This window comes from Lissotriton vulgaris, chromosome 3_2, assembly GCF_964263255.1.
Source record: "Lissotriton vulgaris chromosome 3_2, aLisVul1.2, whole genome shotgun sequence".
Classification (NCBI taxonomy): Eukaryota; Metazoa; Chordata; class Amphibia; order Caudata; family Salamandridae; genus Lissotriton; species Lissotriton vulgaris.
Genome location: NC_141690.1, coordinates 24,476,514 through 24,498,303, shown reverse-complemented (window position 1 = coordinate 24,498,303; position 21,790 = coordinate 24,476,514). Strand labels below are relative to the sequence as shown.

The window sequence follows — 21,790 nt, the reverse complement described above, 5'->3', positions numbered from 1 at the left end:
AAAAATAATTAATTAATTGATATATGTTTGTACATATTTAATTAATAATTAATTGGTAATTCATTTCTATTAATTAGTTAATTAATTAATATAATTTTGTACATATTTATAATTATTAATTAGTCGGTAATTAATTAATATTAATTATTTAATTACATTAATTATAGTAATTTTTTAATATATAATTTATTGTTATTCTTAATTAATTAATAGGAAAAAATAATATTAATTATTAAATTAAATTAATTACAGCAAATGTGCTAATATATTTACTTTATTGTTATTGTTAATTAATAATTAATTGGTAATTAATTTCCATTAATTAGTTAATTAATTAATATAATTTTGTACATATTTATAATTATTAATTAGTTGGTAATTAATTAATAATAATTATTTAATTACATTAATTATAGTAATTTTTTATATATAATTTATTGTTATTCTTAATTAATTAATTGGGAAAAATAATATTAATTATTAAATTAAATTAATTACAGCAAATGTGCTAATATATTTACTTTATTGTTATTGTTAATTAATAATTAATTGGTAATTAAATAATATTAATTCATTTTGGGTAAAGGAGTATTTTTAGGGTTCAGGGTCAGTTTTCAGTTTTTGGGTAAAGGGGTATTTTTAGGGTTCTGGGTCAGTTTTCAGTTTTTGGGTAAAGGGGTATTTTTAGGGTTCAGGGTCAGTTTTCAGTTCATAGGTAAAGGGGTATTTTTAGGGTTCAGGGTCCGTTTTCAGTTTTTGGGTGAAGGGGTATTTTTAGGGTTCAGGGTCAGTTTTCAGTTTTTGAGTAAAGGGGTATTTTTAGGGTTCTGGGTCAGTTTTCAGTTTTTGGGTAAAGGGGTATTTTTAGGTTTCAGGGTCAGTTTTGGGTTTTTGGGGTACAGGGATCTTTTTAGGGTTCAGGGTCAGTTTTGGGTTTTTGGGGTACAGGCGTACAGGGTAAAAACAGAAAAATATTACATTAAATCAAATAAATTACATGAAAAAAATAAAAATTACATTAAATTATTAAGTGTTTTATTTATTTTAAATGTATATGTATTAGTTTTAATTTTGTTTTAATATTTTTATTTAATATTTGTAAAATTATATGTATTTTAAAATTATTTTTACATTATTATTAATACATTTAAAAAAACTATATTTTTGATTCCGATATTTTTGTACTACGATATTATTTTTTCGATATTTTTGTACTTACCTTAATGAAGATAGGATTCCGATATTTTTGCTGTCGATATTTTTGCTCTGATATTTTTGCATTTTGATATTCTGTCTGTCGATATTATGTCAGACATTCGCGTCACGCATCTGCCCTTCCTTGCACCATGGTGGTGCCGCAAGGAGTGACGCATCAGTTCTGGCGCATCCCTGCTGATTTGCAGAGATGCGCCAGAACTCATAAATCTGCCCCTAAGTACCTGTCTGACCTGTGAGACAAAACCTTTTTTCGTGTCAAGAGTCCGTGTTAGAGCTGGATGAATCTTCCCAACGAATCTTCCTCTAAGGTGCCACGTAGTGGGAAACAAACATAGTTGGCAATGAAGACTTCAGGGCACATAAGAAACAACGTTGAGTGGCTGTGGCATCCAGCCACAAGATGGGAGCACACACAGGAGACGTACGCCGATGGCTAACGGCGCGCTCCTACTGCAAAATGCCCATTAGTAAAACTGATGACGAACTAAGGATTCAGACGTCATGAAAGCCTCTGATACAAGGAAAGGTAGGATGCGCGAGCCGTTTTTTTAAATTTCAAAATGCCGCACAACTGTTTTGGCTCAAGTTAGAGTAGTGGAAAACCATGTTAATAGTAATTTTTAAACAGCAAAAATTTCTCATCACGACGGATAGAGACCACATTTTAGGCACCTTTCCAAACCAGAAAACAAAAGACTTGAAATAGAGTGTAGAACTCCAAAATGGGCACAACATGTTTACCCGTACAAGTGAAAAGGCAGCTTGAAGATCACAATTTCAATTCAAAAGTGCATAGGAATCATGTTGGTGAAATCGCATGCGTTTGTCTGCACACAACATCTGCCATAGCACAAGCAGTCTTCTTCCCCCACACTGAAAGCCAGCAAACCAGCGCTGCACTGCGACATCCTCTCACCTGATTCCAATGGGAGTCTCCATATAAAACAGTTTTTTGGATTTCCAAGCGTGACTCGGTGGAAGTCCCAGTATGTAGGACTGGCTAGTGCCTTCAAGTGTCAGGCATACATAAGCAAAGTAAAACGGCTTTTCCCTTGTTAATATGTACATGCAAGTCACTCTCTGCGCAGCAATCTTGAAGCAAAATAAATGGCTTACTGTGTGTGAAAGCTCTCTCTGCGCAGCATCCATGGAGCTTCTTGTTGAAGTTAACTCTAGAGGTAGAGTACAACACGCTAGTCTGGGGGCTGTCCGATCTGATGGACACCGGTGGGACTGCACAGCGTGCTGTTTTTGTACTAGTTTCTTTTGTTTCATTTCAAGCTTAATGTCTTCAGAGTAAGGTTCATGTGAGGCCTCTTGAACATCCTTTCTGGAACACCATGTTTCTTCTGCTTTTTCCAGTCGTCCGTAATTGTGCTTTGCACGCGTGGGTTCGTATCCCATCCTCGTCGCCAAAAATATGTGTAGTTATCAGGACAACACAGGTGATGATGAAGTCAATGTAGGTTTATTCCAGTAGTAGATAAACATGTACAAATCCTCACCAACAGGTATATCATCAGTTCTATGTATCCATCAACAGTCGCATCGGGAGCAGCCTGCTAGCTGCTCAGCCCAATCCATCCAACTGTCACTCTGCTCCAATCATCCAAGCATTCCTCCCTCAGCCCACACACCAACATTCCACTCAGAACATTCACACAGGCTGAGCAGATAGGAGTTAACATAAGAGACATATAATAATAAGAGAATACGACAGTTGCGTGTTGCAAGCACGATGCAAAGTTCTCATAACTATGCCCCCCAGAGTCAAATTTAATTATTTCACTGTGGCTAAAATTATTAATGTGATCGATTCCTACCGGCTACCACAGAACATGTGATCAGCACAGTGATTAATCTTAGATGAATTACAATTATATATGTATGAATTATCAAAAACATTAACTGGACTTGGCCTTACCAAGGTCTACTGTAATTCCTTAGACATAAAGTAACAATGCCTATTTTACATACAATGTGAGTTAATACATTAATTGCTGATAGTTATTAATTCAATAAATGTTTTCCTAGTAAGTAATATTTTTTAGCATTGTTTTCTTTTTTTGCAAAGTGTAGATGTATATTATTTGGAATTACTTCACGGATGCCTTTGGTTAGTTCTCTTTCTGATTTGTAACATTTTATCTTCAGGGCAGTCAGCGCTTCAGTCAGAAAGCACGGCGACCACATCACTGAACATCTGAAGCTCCTAGGATTCCGAAGTAAAGAAGACCAGTGGGTCGTACTAGAAGACACTGTTGTCAAAAACGTGCAGAAGGGAATTGTATCATTTGAGCTCGATGAACATTTAGACAGGTGAGAAGTAATAATTTCTTATTGTGTATACCAAATGATTGACATGCGACCATGTCTTGCCATATTCAGAAGGCCATTCACAGAGTAGTATGTTTATGCCTCTATTTATTAATCTTCACACTTCATTAAAACATTAATGTTACCTCATTACTATGTGAGATCATAACCTTTGAGCCACTTTCTGGAGTAATGGTAAATATGTTTAAAAAGAAGTGAGAAGAGTTTTGGATTTGCCATTGACTGTGACTCTTACAACAACTATTGTAGATCTGATATATTTTAGTGTCTCTTCATTCCAGAACGGTTATCAAATATAAATTCCTTTTGAAATACCTGATCCATGTCCTTCTGGTATGTTGCAAGTAGCCAAGCATTTTATAAGTTAACATTTACATTTACTTTTATAACAGTTCCAGTTTTACATTATTTAGTTTCGGGGTACAGGAGACAGGTCTTTGATGCCATACAAATAGAGCAACGATTGCAAAAACTGGTCGCAATTTGATTAGTACGTCTAGCCCTATGTGATGTGTGAAAAGTAATTATTTGCTGTTAGCTCAGCTTTTGCTGACCAGCACCATACCTTAAAAGTTACTGCCCTTTACAATGATTGCACATAAGAGAACATAATGTTAAATGTTGAAGAACCGGATAGCAACTCCTGGTTCTAACATATAAAATTCTTTATTCTCAATGCACACAAAAACTTAGGTTGGGATAATTTACATTATTTTTAAAGTTGAATCTGCAATCGATGAGTCATCCATCAATTAAAAAATAATCAAACTTGTTTGCGATGGCGGGCGTGGCTAGCAGCCCGAGAAAAAGGTCGCAACCTAGGGAGTCTCCACCACCCACCTACCTTCCCCGTAGATCTGCACACTGATCCGGAGGCTTCTTCCACATACAGTGGATGGTGTCGGAAGAACCAGTGCCTGCACTACTAGTGGTCGGAACTCGATTGGAGGCTCCCTGAGCCAGTGCGGGCGAACGGGAAAACGTGGCCTACCCAGGTGAGACGAGCCGGGGATTAAAGTTGACACAGAGCCGGTCATGGCACGCGCAGGGGTCCGGCGCCCATTGAGAGAGGAGCGCTGTGTTGGGGCTGAAAAAGGGAGGCCCGGCACGGCTCCGACGCAGCATCACAGTGAAAGTCTGGGGCGATTTGCGACTGAATATACAGCATCCGTGACTGCAGAAGATCGCAGTTGTGGTGTACACAGTGCTCTGGAGCCTGTGCAGTGTCCTCAACAGGCCGGGGCCGTCTGGCAGTGGAGCAAGCCCAAACCTTCACAACGTGCAGCAACGGTCCAAAAGGAAACCCTGGTGGTTGGATTCCAGCTCGCAAAAGGTAGGGAGTAGCCCCCCCTCACCACAGTGACTGCATCAACTGTGCAGTATTAACGCAAGGGCCCATTGACAACCTGGAGGGGAGGTGTCTAACTCACCGACACCCGGGCGCTGGGTGACACCGTCCTTCGCCATTAGACTTTACAACAGCACCAGCAACCACCGATCCTGGTAGCATGCATACAGCAGTGGTGCCCCACGGATAAGACATAGTGCCGGGGGTGGGAAACCCGAAAGACCGGTGTGCTAGGGCAGCGCACTGACGGGCAACGGTGACTACCACTCCAGCACTGGAACATAGCCTCTCAACACACTCACTGCCAAAATGAGTGGCAAATCTCAGAAGCAGCGCATCATGCCAAACTGGAAAAATACGCCTCCACTAAACCGCAGGCTGAACCAGCAGGCCAGGACACCGGGCCCAATTCACAGAATGAACTTAAGACTCAATACTAAACTTACTACTATTTTGGTATTCACAGAATGCACTTACTACTTTTGGCATTCACAGAATACACTTACTACTTTTGGTATTCACAGAATGAACTTACTACTTTTGGTATTCACAGAAGTTAGGATTTTGTCTTAAGTTTGTCTTAAGACAAACTTAAGACAAACTTAAGGCAAACTTAAGACAGACTTAAGACAAACTTAAGGCACACTTAAGTTAGGATTTTGTCTGAAGTCTGTTTTATGACTAACTTAAGACAAAATCCTAAGTTCTGTGAATACCAAAAGTAGTAAGTTTGTTCTGTGAATGCCAAAAGTAGTAAGTGAAGGAAAGGCGGTGGGGCCTAACGGCATACCCGTCGAACTCTATAACAAGACAGCTATTACTATAGCTCTGCATCTTTTGAATATGTATCTCATGAGCCTAGAGGTGAAGGAACTCCCGCGGGATCAACACCATAGTAGCGATTCCTAAACCGGGTAAACCTCCTGAAGAATGTACCTGATATGACCCTATATCGCTGATCAACGCTGAAGCAAAAATTCTCGCTAAGCTCCTAGCAACAATATTAACCCCTTATCTCACTGCCCTAATAAACCCAGACCAATCAGGCTTTATGCCTGGTAAGAATACGGCCCTCAATCTAAGACGCCTCTATGGGGTAATGGTGCGTATACCCTTCATCCAAAAATCGGCCGTTATTCTCTCCCTAGACGCCCGAATGGCGTTTGATATTGTCGAGTGGCCCTTTCTCTTCGTGGTCCTGCACCATTTTGGTTTTGGCCCCAAATTTTATGCCTGGGTGCACTTGCTGTACTCCAAACCTTTCGCTCACGTAACAGCAAACGGCCACATATCGGAGCATTTCCCTCTGGGGGGGGCGGCACGCATCAAGGATGTCCCTCTCACTGTTGCTGTTTGCCCTGGTCCTGGAGCCACTAGCTGCATGGATCAGATGGGAATCGACGATCCAAGGGCTCCACTGGGCAGCCGGTTGGGAGGGTCACATCTCCCTGTATGCCGATGATGTGTTGTTATATTTTATTTTATGGAACAATGGTCCTTAGGAGAAGCAAGGATAAAGAATAAATGCTATATAGACCTTAATGGGTGCTATAGAATTTCCATGCCCAGCCGGGCAAGGAATTTTAACATGCAATGGAAATACATTTCTAACAATGCAAAAAAGAACAGTACAACGAGACGCAATCCTGCACCCGAAATTTAAGACAAAAAGGAACGATCAAAGATTACGCACACAACACGAAAGATCACAGGCAACAATCTGAGCATTGGGAGCTTGCGCTAGTCATACAATGAAGCAAGCTAACCTATATAGTGACCACTTTAGTCATATACAATGTGAAACAGTGGCACTATTCAGTTTCTCGACTACGTTTCGATCCCAAGCTCATAAATAATAGGGATCATCATCAGGACTACAAAAATTGATTTGCCTTGCATTTAACCACAATGCCTTATCGAACTGATGTTTCACGTTCCATTAGCGGTAAAGTTACTCGAAGTTTGGTTGAGGCACAGGATTATTGGAGGGTACTTAAAGGATAAGGTGTGATGAACCGTATCCTCAATTGTGCAAGGAGCCTCTTAGGTTCACGTGAAAATCCAAGCTTGAAGATTCAAGCTTGCGGAGCATGCCGTAATGGGCGTTAAGCTTCAGTCAGCGTCTGATCCGCCGGCAAAGGTGCGCCTTAAGTTCCAAGCTCGATGGTTCCCCCCTCTAACCCCTTTCATTCAGAACCTTCATCCAAAGCTGCCAACGGTGTCCACGGATAGGGCCCTACTGGGCAGCGGTGATGCAAACTATTTCTCAAGTAGGTGGAATCTCAGTTATGCCGGAACCCAAAAGATGTTTGTTAAATATTTGGGAACCCACTGATCTTAATCACGCATCACAGGATTGGGCGACCCTTGGGATGAAGGTCGCTAAATGTAATATTGCACTTTTCTGGGGATCATGGTTCTCCCCAACACTCCATGTCTGGTGCAAAGACATGAATGGGGCAATGGTGGCGGAGAAGGCAACATATGTACACCATGGCTGTCCCAAAAATGGGAGAGAATATGGGGAACATTGAATAAATATAGAGGATATATCTGAACTCCACCATTGACAGCTTTGGATGAAGGTTCTGAATGAAGGGAGTGAGAGGGGGATAGGGTGGCTTGCAACATTCCGTATTCCATACAATGTACTAACTGTCTTGCTGATATGTCTATGGCAATTGGAAATGTGTCCACAGAATATTTTTTGTCTATCAATAGGTAACCGATTTTTAATATGCCCTGTTATCAATAAACAGAATAAAACAATGCTTTCTCGAGGAGCAAGATGGCGGCCGTGAGGTACGGCTGAGCAGCAGCATCGGCAGTGTGGACACGGTTTGCATGTAACCTCGACACAATCGCTCTTTAATGCCGAATTATGCTATGGACTTACCGGGCACTCAGTGAGGAGACACTTCCGAGCTAAAAAGGATTATGAAGAAATGCGAGTAACTGCATGAAAAACGCCCAGACACAGCACGGCGGCTTGGATGTTTTTGGCCGCTCTTTACCGCAGGGCACTCCCCCCCCCGGATTGTTGAGGCTTGTAGCCTCGTTGCTCCTGAGGATCGGGTTGGCCGGCAGGTTCAGCGGAGTCCGCGGAGTCAGGAGGCGGAGCACTACAGGTTCGGCGGAGCTCAGCGGAGGCGGCGGCATTCACAGAGCGGTATCCAGCGGCTGTGTAGACCGCGGGGACAGGAAACAGATCAGAGCAAAGCAGCGGCTCTCTTTACTCTCTGCGCTCACTGTGTGGATAGCCCCTAAAACCAATACCGGAGGTAAGCCGCTATCTAAAAAGAAAAACGCAGCAGAAAATGCTGGCACAAGGGGTAATACCACAGACAATCTTATAAACGTTGTGCCTGTTCCTGTAAACAGCATTGGCGCTGAGGGAGTAACGCTAGAAGTAGAACCTGGGGGTCGGACAAGACAGCAACAACCGTCCTCAGGACAGAGTACCCCAAAAGAGATGCTGCCCCCCTCAGTTAGAACCAGGCAAGCCACAGCCACTGCCACTATAAGTGTGGTAGATATGATGAACCGAAAGGACAAGGCAAAAAAGCTGAAAACAATGGAAATGGAAACCGCCCCAGCAGCAGCAATCATATGATTACCGGCCACCGAAGAGGATGAGGAGCATGAACCCGAGCCAGAGATTGAGCCTGTGCCACAGTCGACCTCACAGCCTCAGTTACAATTTCAGCCACAGTTGCAGCCACATCAGGAGATTGTAGCTGTGGGCGATGCCTCTAATGGAGCTCAGGACTTGATGGCCCACTCGGCGCTTCCAATTCCTATGACTGTGGGGGGCAATGAGGGACCTGGTAATGAGGGTAATGAGGGTACAGTTCCTATATCAGCTAAGGACGCGATAACCTCATTTCTAGAAGGCAAGGCAGAGCATATTCCTATACCCGCATTAACTAATAGTGGAAACGATCAAGGAGGTCCAACAACATGCGAAATATCGAAAGGGACTATCACGATTACTGTGGCCCCGGGCGAACTAGGACTATCAACGGCAAACGCCAATCATTGTGGTTTGATACATGGGGAGCAGGAGAAGGAAAAAGAGAAGACCCCCAGCGAATGTTTCTTTTCCGTAACAGAGGAGGCTGATTGGTCAGAGGATGAGGAGCTGCACAGCTCTGATATCGACTGCAGTAATCCAGAAACAGAGAGCGACATCGAGGTGGGGGTACCATCAACGACTATTAAAACTATGTTTCCTCAAAGGGATCAAGCAGAATTAACATGGGATCATTCTCCAACAACATCCCTACAAGGAAACTCTAATCAGGGGACGGGTCATACACAGAACCAGGAGACCACACAACTGATGATGGAATCAATCCATCAAGGAATCACAGCACATCGAGAAGAGACACGATCAGACAGTCTCAAGGCCCAAGCAGCAATGAGAAAAATGAAAGGAGTGGTCAGAAAACTTTCTAAAGCCTGTGTGAACGTTGGAGATAGGGTCTCAAATCTAGAAGAGAGGATAGTCGCCACTGAAGTAGAGGCTGCGGCCGCCACGAGCAGAGTGGAATCTCTCGGAGCACAAGCACAGGATGTCCAGTGGAAGCTGGAAGACCTAGAAAATAAGCTAAGGAGGAATAATCTCAGAGTCCTTGGGATTCCGGAAGGAATCGAAGGGCAGGATGTCAAAGCCTTTATGGTTAAAATTTTCGAGAAAGCTTTTCCAGATGTTGCTGGGTGGAACTGGACCACTGAAATCCAGAGGGCGCATAGGACACCGTTCAAATTGAGGCAGAATGCCAGAGTAGGTGATAAGCCCAGAGCAATTCTCATCTACATAGGTAACTTTCTTTTGCGACAGTCCATTTCAGAGAAAGCAAGGTCAGACGCCAAAAGAACCTTCGAGGGGGGCTCCTTCTTCGTTAGGCCCGATTTTTGCCACGCCACCGTCGAACGACGTTGGAGATTAAGACAATTAATCAAGCCTTTCCAGGACAAAAGAGTACAGGTCTATCTTATCAATCCAGCCCAGCTAAAGGTAATTCACCTGGGCAAGACAATATACTTCTCCTCAGAAATCAAAGCTCTGGAGTATCTGGACTCAATATAGTATGGTACAGAATCATACAGTACAGTATCATGCTATGTATAGTATAGTTACCTGCAGTGTGCCTTCTTACTAGTTTTCAAATGATCTGTTTAAAAGAATGTTGTAGTTTAAGGGGGGCAGAATATAGATTATTGGGGGGCAGTGTATGACTTCCGAATGTAGGTTTCACTGAGTTATTGGTGTCACGATAAGGTGGTTTATGATTTGTTTATGAGGTTGAGGTTGAGGTCCAATAAGTCGTTCGCATAGTGTCCACTGCTGGGCTGCATCCATCACACGCACAGACTCAGTCTGCGCGCTCCGCTGGGGTGGGGGCTGGGGTTGGGGACAGGGGGGGACAAGGTTTGGAGTGGGGTGGGGTGGAGGGGAAGGGAAAAAGCAAAAAGGAAAAAGAAAGTTCATGCAATAAATGTGTATATTAATATAAATGAAATGTTTAAAGTAGAAATGTATACTCATGAAATGTTCAGGAGGATTTTTGATTGGTTAGCGTGTTGGCTATGTTCCCTACAGGGCTATGTCTAGGATCAGGGTAGTAAGCCTAAATATAGGCGGATTGAATAATTGGAAGAAGAGGGGTAGGTTTGAGGAGTATATCAAAATAATAGGGGCTGACATTATATGCCTACAAGAGACCCACTTACCTTGGAAAAAGAAACACTGGCTAAATCTAAGGGGGTATGAAATTCTGTCCTGTTCCTCACAGACATCAACGGTAAAGGGGGTAGCAATTATTGGGAGGGTAGGACTGGGGGGAGCAAAAAAATCTAAGGCCGATGTATTGGGAAGATGGGCAATATGCGAAATGAACCTAGGCATAACTCTATGTTAAGTATACAGTTCTAACCTGGATGACCCGGGGGTGATGGATCACATAGAGAAGGAACTAACTAACTGGCCAGCACCTATAGTAATATGCGGTGATTTTAATATCTCAGCAGATTTTATAGGTGATACCCCATATACTGGTCGTAAGCCCCGGGTATTCAGAGCCGTATCCTCTATAAGTCAATCCCATGGGCTGAGGGACGTGTGGGGAAGCCTAAAGAAAGATATACCCGGGTTCACATATTTCTCATATCCATTCAATAAGCATACAAAACTGGACTATTTCATGATATCAGCTACTTGTCTTCCCAATGTGGAAATCGCAATGCTCCCCAGGTTAATATCAGATCACAATCCCCTTGTCTTAACAATGACCGTTAATAAACAAAGGAAAATAATCAGACCCTGGACTTTTGACAGAAAGCTTTTAGTGGACAGTAATTATATAGCGCACGTAAAGAACTGGTCCCAGTCATTTTTTGACGCAAAAAGATATAGTGCCTCCCGTGTCATGGTCTGGGTTAGTTTCAAAGCTGGCCTGAGGGGGGAGACAATTAGCTACTCGGGTCGGATGTGGAAAGGAGCTAAGGAAGAGAGAGAACGTCTTTTGGTAAAACTGGCAGAGGCTGAGGAACAGCATAGGAGGGATGTATGCCACGGGAATCAGGGTACTCAGAGTTTAGAGCAGCTGAATAGCATGAAGGCAGACATCCAGCGGCAATTGGCTAAAAAAGCTGCAGCAGAATACCAAACCCAGAGAGCCAGAATGTATGAAACAGGGGAAAATGCAGGTAGGGCTTTAGCGTTACGGATAAGACAGGCCACATCTAAAAATACTATTACTGAAATTAAAGAAGGGGATCGGATCTTTAATAAACCAACCGAAATTCTTGAAGTTTTTAGGAGGTTTTATCAGGATCTATATAAGGAAGAGCTGGGCATAGATGACCCGGGTATAAACTGGCCAGAAACAGGCACTAAACTCACGTCTAGTGAGAAAGAAACCTTGGAGCAGAATATTACTATGGATGAGCTTTCTGAGGCACTACAAGACTTAGCAGCAGGCAAGGTGGCAGGGCCTGATGCCATACCCCTGGAGGTTTATAAATGCATGAAGGAAGAAACGGCACCCCTTCTTCTAGATCTATTCAATGGGGTCATGACTACCGGAGTTATACCGGAATCTTGGACCAAAACTAATATAGTGGTATTCCACAAAAAAGGGAAACCTAAGGAAAGTCCTGGCTCTTACAGGCCAATATCGTTAATAAATAGCGATAACAAATTATATGCAAAAATCATGGCGATACGGTTGGGGAGGATTATTGCGACTCTGGTCTCTCCCTGGCAGCATGGTTTTGTTCCGGGCAGGGATACTACTGACCATATAAGAAGAGCCATAACTCTGTTCGACATCCATGCTGCTGGTGGGGGGGGGGGGGGGGGGTCGCAATGATCCTCCTCGACGCGGAAAAAGCGTTCGACCGTGTTAGGTGGAGCTTTCTGTGGAGAGTGATGGCAGATAGAGGATTTGGTCCCAGATTCCTGCAGGCAATCCAGGCTATGTACTTTAATCCAACCGCTAGCATCCAGCTTATGGGCGAGAGTTCTGGGCAGATTCATATAACGAGAGGCACGAGACAAGGGTACCCGTGCTCACCCATCCTTTTCGCATTATACATAGACCCCCTAATAACTCTTATAAAGAATAGTGTCAATATAAAGCCAGTCGTCATTAACGGATTCCACACCAAAATCCTCGCATATGCGGACGATTTAGCCATAACCACCACTGATCCCGACAGTGCCATGAGGGGAATAGTTAGTATCACTTCTGACTTTGGGAGGCTATCCGGATATCGACTTAATGTGGAAAAAACGCAGGTATTATGTTCAAGCCATATAGTCAAACGGGATGATAGATATGTAGATTCAGTAGTATACTTAGGTATAACAATCAATGCCCAGCCAAGGGACATCATCAAAGACAATTTTTTACCACTATTGGAAAAGATGAAGCAGGACCTAAAAAGAATAGATACTCTCCACTTGTCAATTATAGGCAGGGTCAATGTTATTAAAATGATAATGTTCCCGAAGATCTTATATAAATTCAGATCTATCCCCTTTAAAATAGAAGATACATTGATCAAGGAAATGGAGGCAATTTTTATGAACTTTATCTGGCAATATGGCAAGGTGAGGAGATCAACCAAATATATGTCTCTTCCCCAGGAAAAGGGTGGACTAGGAATACCTAATCTCAGGTTCTACAATTGGTCTTGCCTTCTTACAGAAATGGCTATACTCTTCTTCCATGAGGATACATCGCACAGCCAGGGAGATATCCCTTCTATTTATCAGCTGGCTCTAGGGAGTGAAGCACACGGGGTAATGCTGAGAAAATATGATAAACGCTTCTATAAGGCATCAGGCTATAAAATACTGGAAGACACCTGGGGGTTATGGTCCTCTGTACAGAAAAATCTGAATATTCCAAGGTATAATCAACATACCCTACTTTGGAACTCAGGATTATTCCCGCATCTAAGCATGGATGGCCCTTGGAGACATTGGGAAAGACAGGGAATCACTACATTAGGTCAAGTGATGATAAAGGATGCATTGAGGCCCCTTGAACTTCTGAAGTCACGGTACTTACTGCAAGGTTGTCAAGAGTTCAAATATATGCAGTTGGCCAACACAATAAAATCAAAAAGACCGCGTATAAATATATCAAAAGGCTGTGCACTATTAGATTATATGAAGGGAGGTGGTCGCAGAATCAGGTCAATATATGGGTTATTCTTGGAAACGATACCCGATGACATGCTCAAGACAGAGGCTGCTTGGGCTACTAAACTGGGAGATCCAGATATTGACCTGGACAGAGCTAGCTTAATGGATAAAAGATTTTTACGCTCCTCAAATCTAAGAGCACAGCATTTTAAGACTCTCTTCAATTTATACTACACACCGGCGAAACTGTATGATTGGGGAAGGAGGGCGGATAACAACTGTCCTAGGTGTAGGAATGGGCCTGCTGACGCTGTGCACATGTTTTGTAGTTGTGGAAAGTTAGGCCCCATTTAAAAAGGAAATCGAAAAGTTCTTGGAGGGGCTGCTAGCTGTCAAAATAGACCTATCCCCTACACTCTTAATAATTGGGTGTGATGCTAAACTGGGTTTAAGCACAGAGTTCGAGGCGCTCGTTTTTATATCGACAGCTGTTTTTAGAATATTGATTGCTGCTGCATGGAAGGATGTTGAGGCCCCAACCTTCCAAATGTGGATTTGCAGGATGCTAGGGATCCAAAACATCGAGTCAGAATTGTATGCTCTAAAGGGAGCTAAATCCAGGGAAATGGGGCTAAGGATCTGGGCGCCTGTGGCAGCATGGAGGCGGTCGAAATGTGGGGTCTCATAGTCTTCTCAATTACCTAACTTTGACATGACTATCAACTTATTGTATTTATCGTATTTAATGCCTTATGCTATATCAGCTGATCTTTTATTCTCATCATGTATATTTATCGACTTGTATTAATATTTATTGCTGTGTATAGTGTACATTATATTGTTATGAACTTTCAATAAAAAAAAAAAAAAAGAATAAAACATTTTTAAAAACTTGTTTGCAATACTTTCTTATAACTGAACTCTATCAACGTGCATTTGGCCACAGTCCCTGCACCAGTTTTACTTTCTGCTCTCGCCCTCATACCCCCTACAAACTCGCAGTGTAGCGTGACAGGCAGCCATCAAATGTTGTTTTTTTGCTAAAGAATATCAAACAAATGCACCTATGTGTATTTTACTTATTTGCATAGGTACCCTTGAAATGTCTCAAAAGTGCGGTTTTTCTCTTCATGCACTGCAGAAGTTAGGCCAAACCCATTTGAATCAACTTCCTTGTTAGGGTTTTGGAAATGGGCCACAATTCAAAATTAAAGTAACAAATCTTGAGGTTTATATCAATCAGCATTTGTCTGTTTATTCGAATAATATTTTGGTCAGCTAGATACAAACCTGGTGCTGGGAAGCCTACGGGCAGCCATGCGCTCTATATGTGTTTCTAAGATAAGATATTACAGTTACAATTAAAAGTGCTTATTTTATTTTTACAGACCTTTGAGTGGAGTGGTATAATGGTATTTGAGTGGCATGGCTAAATGTTTGGATAGCGTTCCACAGATGGAAAATAGCACTCTGGTTGGGCTCAGTTGCTTTACTTTTTCAGGAATTAAGGGGCATATTACCAACAACTAGCGATAATTTTTGTCTCTAACTTGTTTAGAGACAAAAATTATCGCCGCACATCGGCGATTTTTATCGCAGATAAACCTTGCTATTAGCAACGTTTATCGCAAATGCGATAAAAAACGGCCGCAATGCATGAATATCGCTGAAAAGTCAGCGATATTCATGCATGATCGAGCAAATGCTCTTAGCCATGTTATCCACCTCCCATTGGATAACATGGCTAAGAACTGCTCAGGGCAGGTGTTAGCTTTTGGAGATATTCGCGCTTAGCGCGAATATCTCCAAAAGTTGGTAATAGGAGATAGCGATGTTAGGGACTGTTTCCAGTCGCTAACATCTTGGCACGCCCACTTTGCATGTCATTAGTGATAAATATCACTGACATGCAAAGCGGGGCCTAAGATGGTCGCTATCTCCTTTTAGCTGTCACTAACTGGTGTTAGCGACAGCTTGGTAATAGGGAGATAATTTTATCTCCGCTTTCTTGGCTTTTAAAGCCAAAAAAGCGGAGATAAACCCCCTTGATAATATGCCCCTAACAAACTTGTTGACTTCAACTTTTCTCTCTATTTCGCAGATAGGATCTTTAAAATAGGACCACATAGTCTTCTCACAATTCCTATTTTAGACTGTCTCATCTGTGCATTACGGTGTTTCAGGGAACAAATTCCCTTTCTCTGGAACAGTTTTTTGAAGGGACTCCAAGAAATTGGGTTATTGTTGGGATGAAATCAGCAACTACAATTCTTTTGAGGGTGAAGTCACAAGGAAACACTACAGTAGCCTGTGCTCAACCCTCTGGTGGCTTGGCATAGAGCAGTCAGGCTTAACTTAGTGGCAACGTGTAAAGTATTTGTGCCATGCTGCAATCAGTCACACAGTGTAAACCACACCACAAAAGAAGCCACAAAAGAGTTACAGAAACAGAGTCGTTTTTAATAACTAAAACAAGACCAAAATGACAAAAACAAATTAGTAGAACCAGACATATTGATTTTAAATGTTTTTAGGAAAAATAGTCCCAAGAGGCGTAAACAGTCTGGTCGCACTGGATCGGGACAAAGTCACAAGTTCAGACCAACGATGATGGCGTGTGAGCCGGGTACAGTGACCTAATTTGGCCTGTTAAATAAAAGTACCTTAAATCCTGGTTTGTTGAGCATTGCATGGGTTTGCGTCAAAGATGTGTCGCTCAGTGGAAGTGATGCGTCATTTCCAAGATGTGGCGAGGCTGTGATGAAATGGCCTGTTGCATCAATAATGAAGATCCCAATGATGGGGCTTGCTATGCAAAGTTCGGCGTTGAGGATGTTGAGCGCAGTCAGGATGATGTGTCATGCTGGAGAGCTCTGGTGCTGCAAGGTGGTGTCTGGTGTCGTCATCGAGGCTGCCTTCAATGATGGATGCAAGGGCCTGTGCCAAGGATGTGTCATGCAAAAATGGTTCCTAAGGCAATGCAGACTGCGGCAGTGATTCAAGTCTTTGCCATGGGTCCAATCCACACAGGAGGAAAGATGCACCAGTTCTGCATGGGGTTGTGCCACGCAGCAGAGGAGATGCATTGGTTCCCCTGGATAGACAGAGGCTGTCAAAACCCTAATGCCTGCTTCCAAGGGTCCTGGACTGAGGTGGCACCACTTGGCAGGATAGATTCACAGGTGGCAGAGTCTAGGTGCAGTTGCAAGGTTGTTTGGAAGCCTGTATTGTCCCTAATGCTTCAGATCAGAAGGCCAGCTAACTAGCCCTTTGAGTCGCTCTTAGTTCTGGGTTCAAGAGATGTAGGTCCTGTCTAGATCACCCAGGCAACAGGGCAGCGGGGCAGCACGGCAAAGCTGGATTCCAACAGTGTGTAGTCTAGCAGAGTGGCAGTCCTTCAGCAGCACAGTAGTCTTTCTTCCTAGCAGCGTATGCAGAGGTTCAGAAGTGTACTGAAGTGATGGTGTCTGAGGTCCAGTATTCATACCTAGTTGTACCTTTGAAGTGCGGAGAAACTTACAAAGGTTTCCCTTTGTAGTTCATTAGCAGCCTGCCTCCCCTGCACTGGCTCCAGACTAATTACAGGGGGTATGCAGCCCTTGTGTGGAGACAGGACATAGCGTAGTCAGGTGTAAGTGAGGCTAGACCCAGCTCTTCCTTCCCACCCGGACCATAATGGCACATCCTGTCACACCTAAGCGCCCATTGTGTCTGTCTGTGTAAGAGGAATACACAAAGCCCAAATTCCAACTACACCCAGTCTTGTGACAAGAGGCAAGTTGTAGGACCTAAAAGGTTAAGGCAAGAAAATACCAACTTTCTAAAAGTGGAATTTTCAAAATTGTATTTTAAAATCCACCTTCACCATAAGCTATGATTTTAAATTTGGATTCCATAGACACTAAACAAGAAGCAGTTATCCCTTCCCATTTGGAACATACACCTATAAGATGTAATAAGGCAACTCCAGTGTTATCCTATAGGAGAGATAAGCCTGCAGTAGTGAAAAAGGAATCTAAAATTTTTTCACTACTAGTAAATCTTAAAAGTACATGTCCTATGTTTTATTTACATTGCTCTCTGTCCCTGGGCCTGTCTAGGGCCTACCCTAGGGATGATATGTATTGAAAAGGAAGGTTTGGGCTTGGCAGTAGGTTTATTTTACCAGGTCGAAATGGCAGTTGAAACTGCACACACCTGCTCTGCAATGCCAATTAGGGATAAGCCAATATTATCATATGTGGAGTAAGCACATGCACTTTAGCACTGGTTGGCAGTTATAAGGTGCGCAGAGTGCTAAGGCCAGTAAAAATGTGATAAGTAAAAAGGGAGGCAAAAAGTGTGGAGGAAGACCATCCTAAGGCTTAGTTCTGTAGGAAGGTAAATAATTTCCTCATCTCTTACCCTTCTCTCTGCAAACGTATATACTTTCTACTGTAGCATATTCCCCATTTGTGTATGGCCTCTCCACTTTAGGCAATACAGATCAACTTTTTTCGAGCAGGGCAAAACCACAGGACCTTCAGTTCCTGATCCTTGTTTTTTTCAGCCATGCAAAAAAAAAGTACCTAAATATATTGGTCACGCTTCTCAGCTGACACATCAGAACTTCTTCTGAAGTAATTATGAAAACAAAGTCTGATCTCTGGTGGGCCAGTGCTTATTGGAAACCTAGTGACGTAGGTGGGAGAGAAAGGAACCATAAAAAAGGTGTGTCACTTTCAAAATTATTTACCCTGGCCAAACAGAGCAGGCAGTGAATTTTGGTCTATTTTTCTTTTTTTTCTTATATCACGAATGTGAGGGGGAAACAAAAAAAAATCTAATGTTGTGTATAGAAAAATCATGGACTAGACTTAACGCTTTTAGCTATTGCATAGTTTCATGCAGGCCTTTGCAACTGTCAGAAGAATTATGCATTGTAACCAGACAGTAAAGAAACCTTTATGGGCTCGTTGAGATGCAGGCACACAGGACTGTTCTAGGGAAAGGGGAACTAGAATACCTTCAACTTTAATGCAGAGAACACAAGTCATAGAACATGTTGTCCATACATATCACACACAATCACACCACTTGCACTTATTATGAGGGAAAGGACCCCAGCTATGTGCAAATGAGCACTTGTTCCTTAAGGGGTTTCATAGGCTTTCACACAAGGAATCTTGGCTAGAGGGCTTGTGCTCCTACACAGTTAATCAATACCCTAACTATTTCAGCAGAAGAATATCCAATGGCTTAGCCTGTGTGGAACCTGCTGTGAGGCTTTAGAATATCACCCTACATGCAGCTTATTTACTGCATGCTTCAACCAAGCCTGATGCCCTGTTTAAACTCTACCCGCTGACCCTGCTGCTGCTGTTGTCATTGCTGCATTGAAGCCTCAAATTAGTCCATGGAATCCAGAATGTAAACAAAAAGTACTAAGCAATCCAATGAGCCCCCTCACCAGAGATGGGAAAAGGACTGCCCAAGATCCATCTATCTGCAAGTATAGGTAAGTGGTGACTTCTCCTGCTGGGCACCCCCCATCTCTATGCTTTGATTGCTGCTGTGGGCAGAAGAAGCGTCCATAATTCACATTTGGGGTTTACTTTAGTCTAATTTTCCCTGAGGGACAGGAGTCTCTTTCCCCCTCTCCAGTAATAGATCTCTCCTTCCAAGATTCTGGTTAAAGTATTTGAATACTTTTTCAAACAAACATTAATAACATTTGTCTTAAAGTAAAAGTACAAGTATATTTGTTAACTATTTACATAAATACAGCCTGTGTGGTATGGTATGGGAATCACAATATCTTGACTGAAACATTTGTATAATGAGCACTACTGTAGGAAATTGAGTTACTGGTTGAGGGGTGATCCCCTACACAAGCAGCAATCACAGTTCTTGTCAGGGTGAAACAGAAGCAAACCCCACATTAACCTGTGCTTAGCCCTCTTGTAGCTAAGCACAAAAGTAGTCAAGCTTAACTTAGATGCAACGTGTAAAGTATGTATGCAGCACATTAAACAGTAATGAAGTTAAAACAACAGTCAGTCGAAATCCCACAATACTGTAGAAGAATAGAGAAAATTAAAAAGGAAACCAAAATGACAAAAATCCAACCAGTAGAACCGGAGACAGGCAATTTCAAGGACTTAAGGCAAGTTTAGCGCCTAAAAGCAAAAATCTACTTTTGCACTTAACTGGTCGTGCAAAATCGGTGGAGGTTACAAGTTCAGACCGACCGCAGTGGAACGTGGGCTGGCTACAGGTAACAGGGTAGTCCCACTGAAAGAGTTTCTTCCATAAGTCCAGCACAAAGATCTTTTGCTTTGTGGTGGAGGAGGCCTGAAGAGCAGGGAGAGCATCACGAATGGTCTTCGCTGTGGCTTGAAGAGCAGGTCGGGTGTCAAAGATGGTCATTGCTGTCTCAAAAAGGTCCTGTTGGGCGTTGTGGATGGTTGCTGCTGAAGATTCACATTGGTGGTCACCTCGGGCTGGCAATGCTATAGCAAGAAGTGCAGCTCTTGCATTGTCAGTCATCGCTGGAGGTCGCTGTGGCGCGAAGAATCAATTTCAGCGGAGCTCCGCATTGGCATGTGGTGTGAGCTGCAAGATCTTGTGCGAACAGACCCCTTCACGGTCCTAAAGAGTCCAACACTTCAGGATTTTAACCTTTCTTTGAAGGGGGAGGTCAACTGATGCCACACTAAGGGTCTAGGTCCTGAGGGGCACCACTTGGTGGTTAGGAACTAACTCCAGCAGAGGCCAGGAGGGCTCAGGCATGTCCCATTGCAGGTCCAGACCACAGGTCAGCTGCGCAGATGCAGTGAAGCCTCTGGAGCTTGTCATGTGCCTGTAGCTCATAACTGAAATCAGTCTTCTACTCCTTGGAGTCACTTCAGCATGGAATGAAGGATGCAGGTCCAGCCTTCCTTCTCAGCAAGTAGGCAGCAGGGCAGGGCTGTGGTCCTTCTTCTGTAGTATCCACAGGTCCAAAGATGTACTGAAGAGTTGGGTCTGAGGGTCCAATTTTGAAGTGAGAAAAGGTTCTGGAGGTTTCGACCCCAGAGGTGTTTGGAGTTTCCACCCTCCCTGCCCTTGCCCCAGCATGTCTGGTGGGCAGAAAAGACCTATCCTGCCAACACCTATTCCCTCTTTGTCTTATTTTGTGGGAGCAATACAAAAAGACCAACTGCCAGCTACACCTAGTCAAGTGACCAAAGATACAGGCTTCAGGCACCAAATGGTTAGAAGAAAATGCCAACCTATTTAAATGTGGCATTCTCCGAATTGTGACAAAAATTTTACTTTCCCATTAAAGAGGGTTTTAAATAAAAATTCTTTAGACACCAAATTCACCTTTCCTACTCTCCCAATTGAAAGTTAACATTTATGAAATGTAATTAGGTAACCCAATGTTATCCTACTGGAGAGGAAGACCTGACAGTAATAAAAAACACATTTCACTACCAGGATCTTTTTAAATACAATGTGCCCTGCCCAATGGAATATTTAGGGCCTACCATAGGGGTGACTTATATGTGTTGAAAAGGCAAATTTAGGCCTGGCAAATGGTTTATATTGTCAGGTCAAAATGGAAGTCTAAACAACACACAGATTCTGCAATAACATTTTTAAAAGGCTACTTAAGTGGGTGGCACAATCAGTGCTGCATGGCCACTATTAGCATTTAATTTACAGCCGTGGGGAACTCACTTCCCCTATTCTCAGCAAGTGAATGCGGACTGGTCCTCACCTGTTATGTTATGTTATGTTAATAACTTTTATTAGGCGCACAGCTGCCCCAGCAAAGGGGCGTCCTGGCGCCTGATCAAGTGCCACAACACAACAGATCGATGCTGGAAAAGAGAGGGAATCAGTCAGCAGTAGGGAACAGATAAGTTTTTATGGCGCGTCTGAAAAGAGTCAGGCTGTTCAGGGCACGAATATGGACAGGGAGAGAGTTCCACAATCCTGCCGCTAGAACTCGAAAGGAACGACCCCCCATCCTACTCAGTCTGAACCTGGTCTTAACCGCCAGATGAAGAGATTCCGACCTGAGAGCCCGCGTAGGAACATAGGGGGAAACAAGATTCGCAAGGGCTGGAGGAGAGGAAAGTTTCAAGATCTTAAATGTCAGACAAAGAGCCTTAAATTTAATTCTTTGTCTGACCGGCAGCCAGTGAAGAGAGGTCAGGACTGCAGAAACAGAACACCGTCTAGGAAGGCCAACGATGGCA

The 21,790-nt window shown here is 43.0% G+C and overlaps 1 protein-coding gene across 1 annotated transcript in view; it reads left to right on the top strand.

The window, feature by feature from the left end:
* DTHD1 (death domain containing 1) overlaps nucleotides 1-21,790 on the top strand; it is a 468,974-nt gene that overhangs the window by 272,989 nt on the left and 174,195 nt on the right. Inside the window, exon 6 of the mRNA XM_086964002.1 lies at nucleotides 3,373-3,537. Coding sequence (XP_086820128.1) covers nucleotides 3,373-3,537 — 165 coding nt within the window. The remainder of the gene's footprint in view (nucleotides 1-3,372; nucleotides 3,538-21,790) is intronic.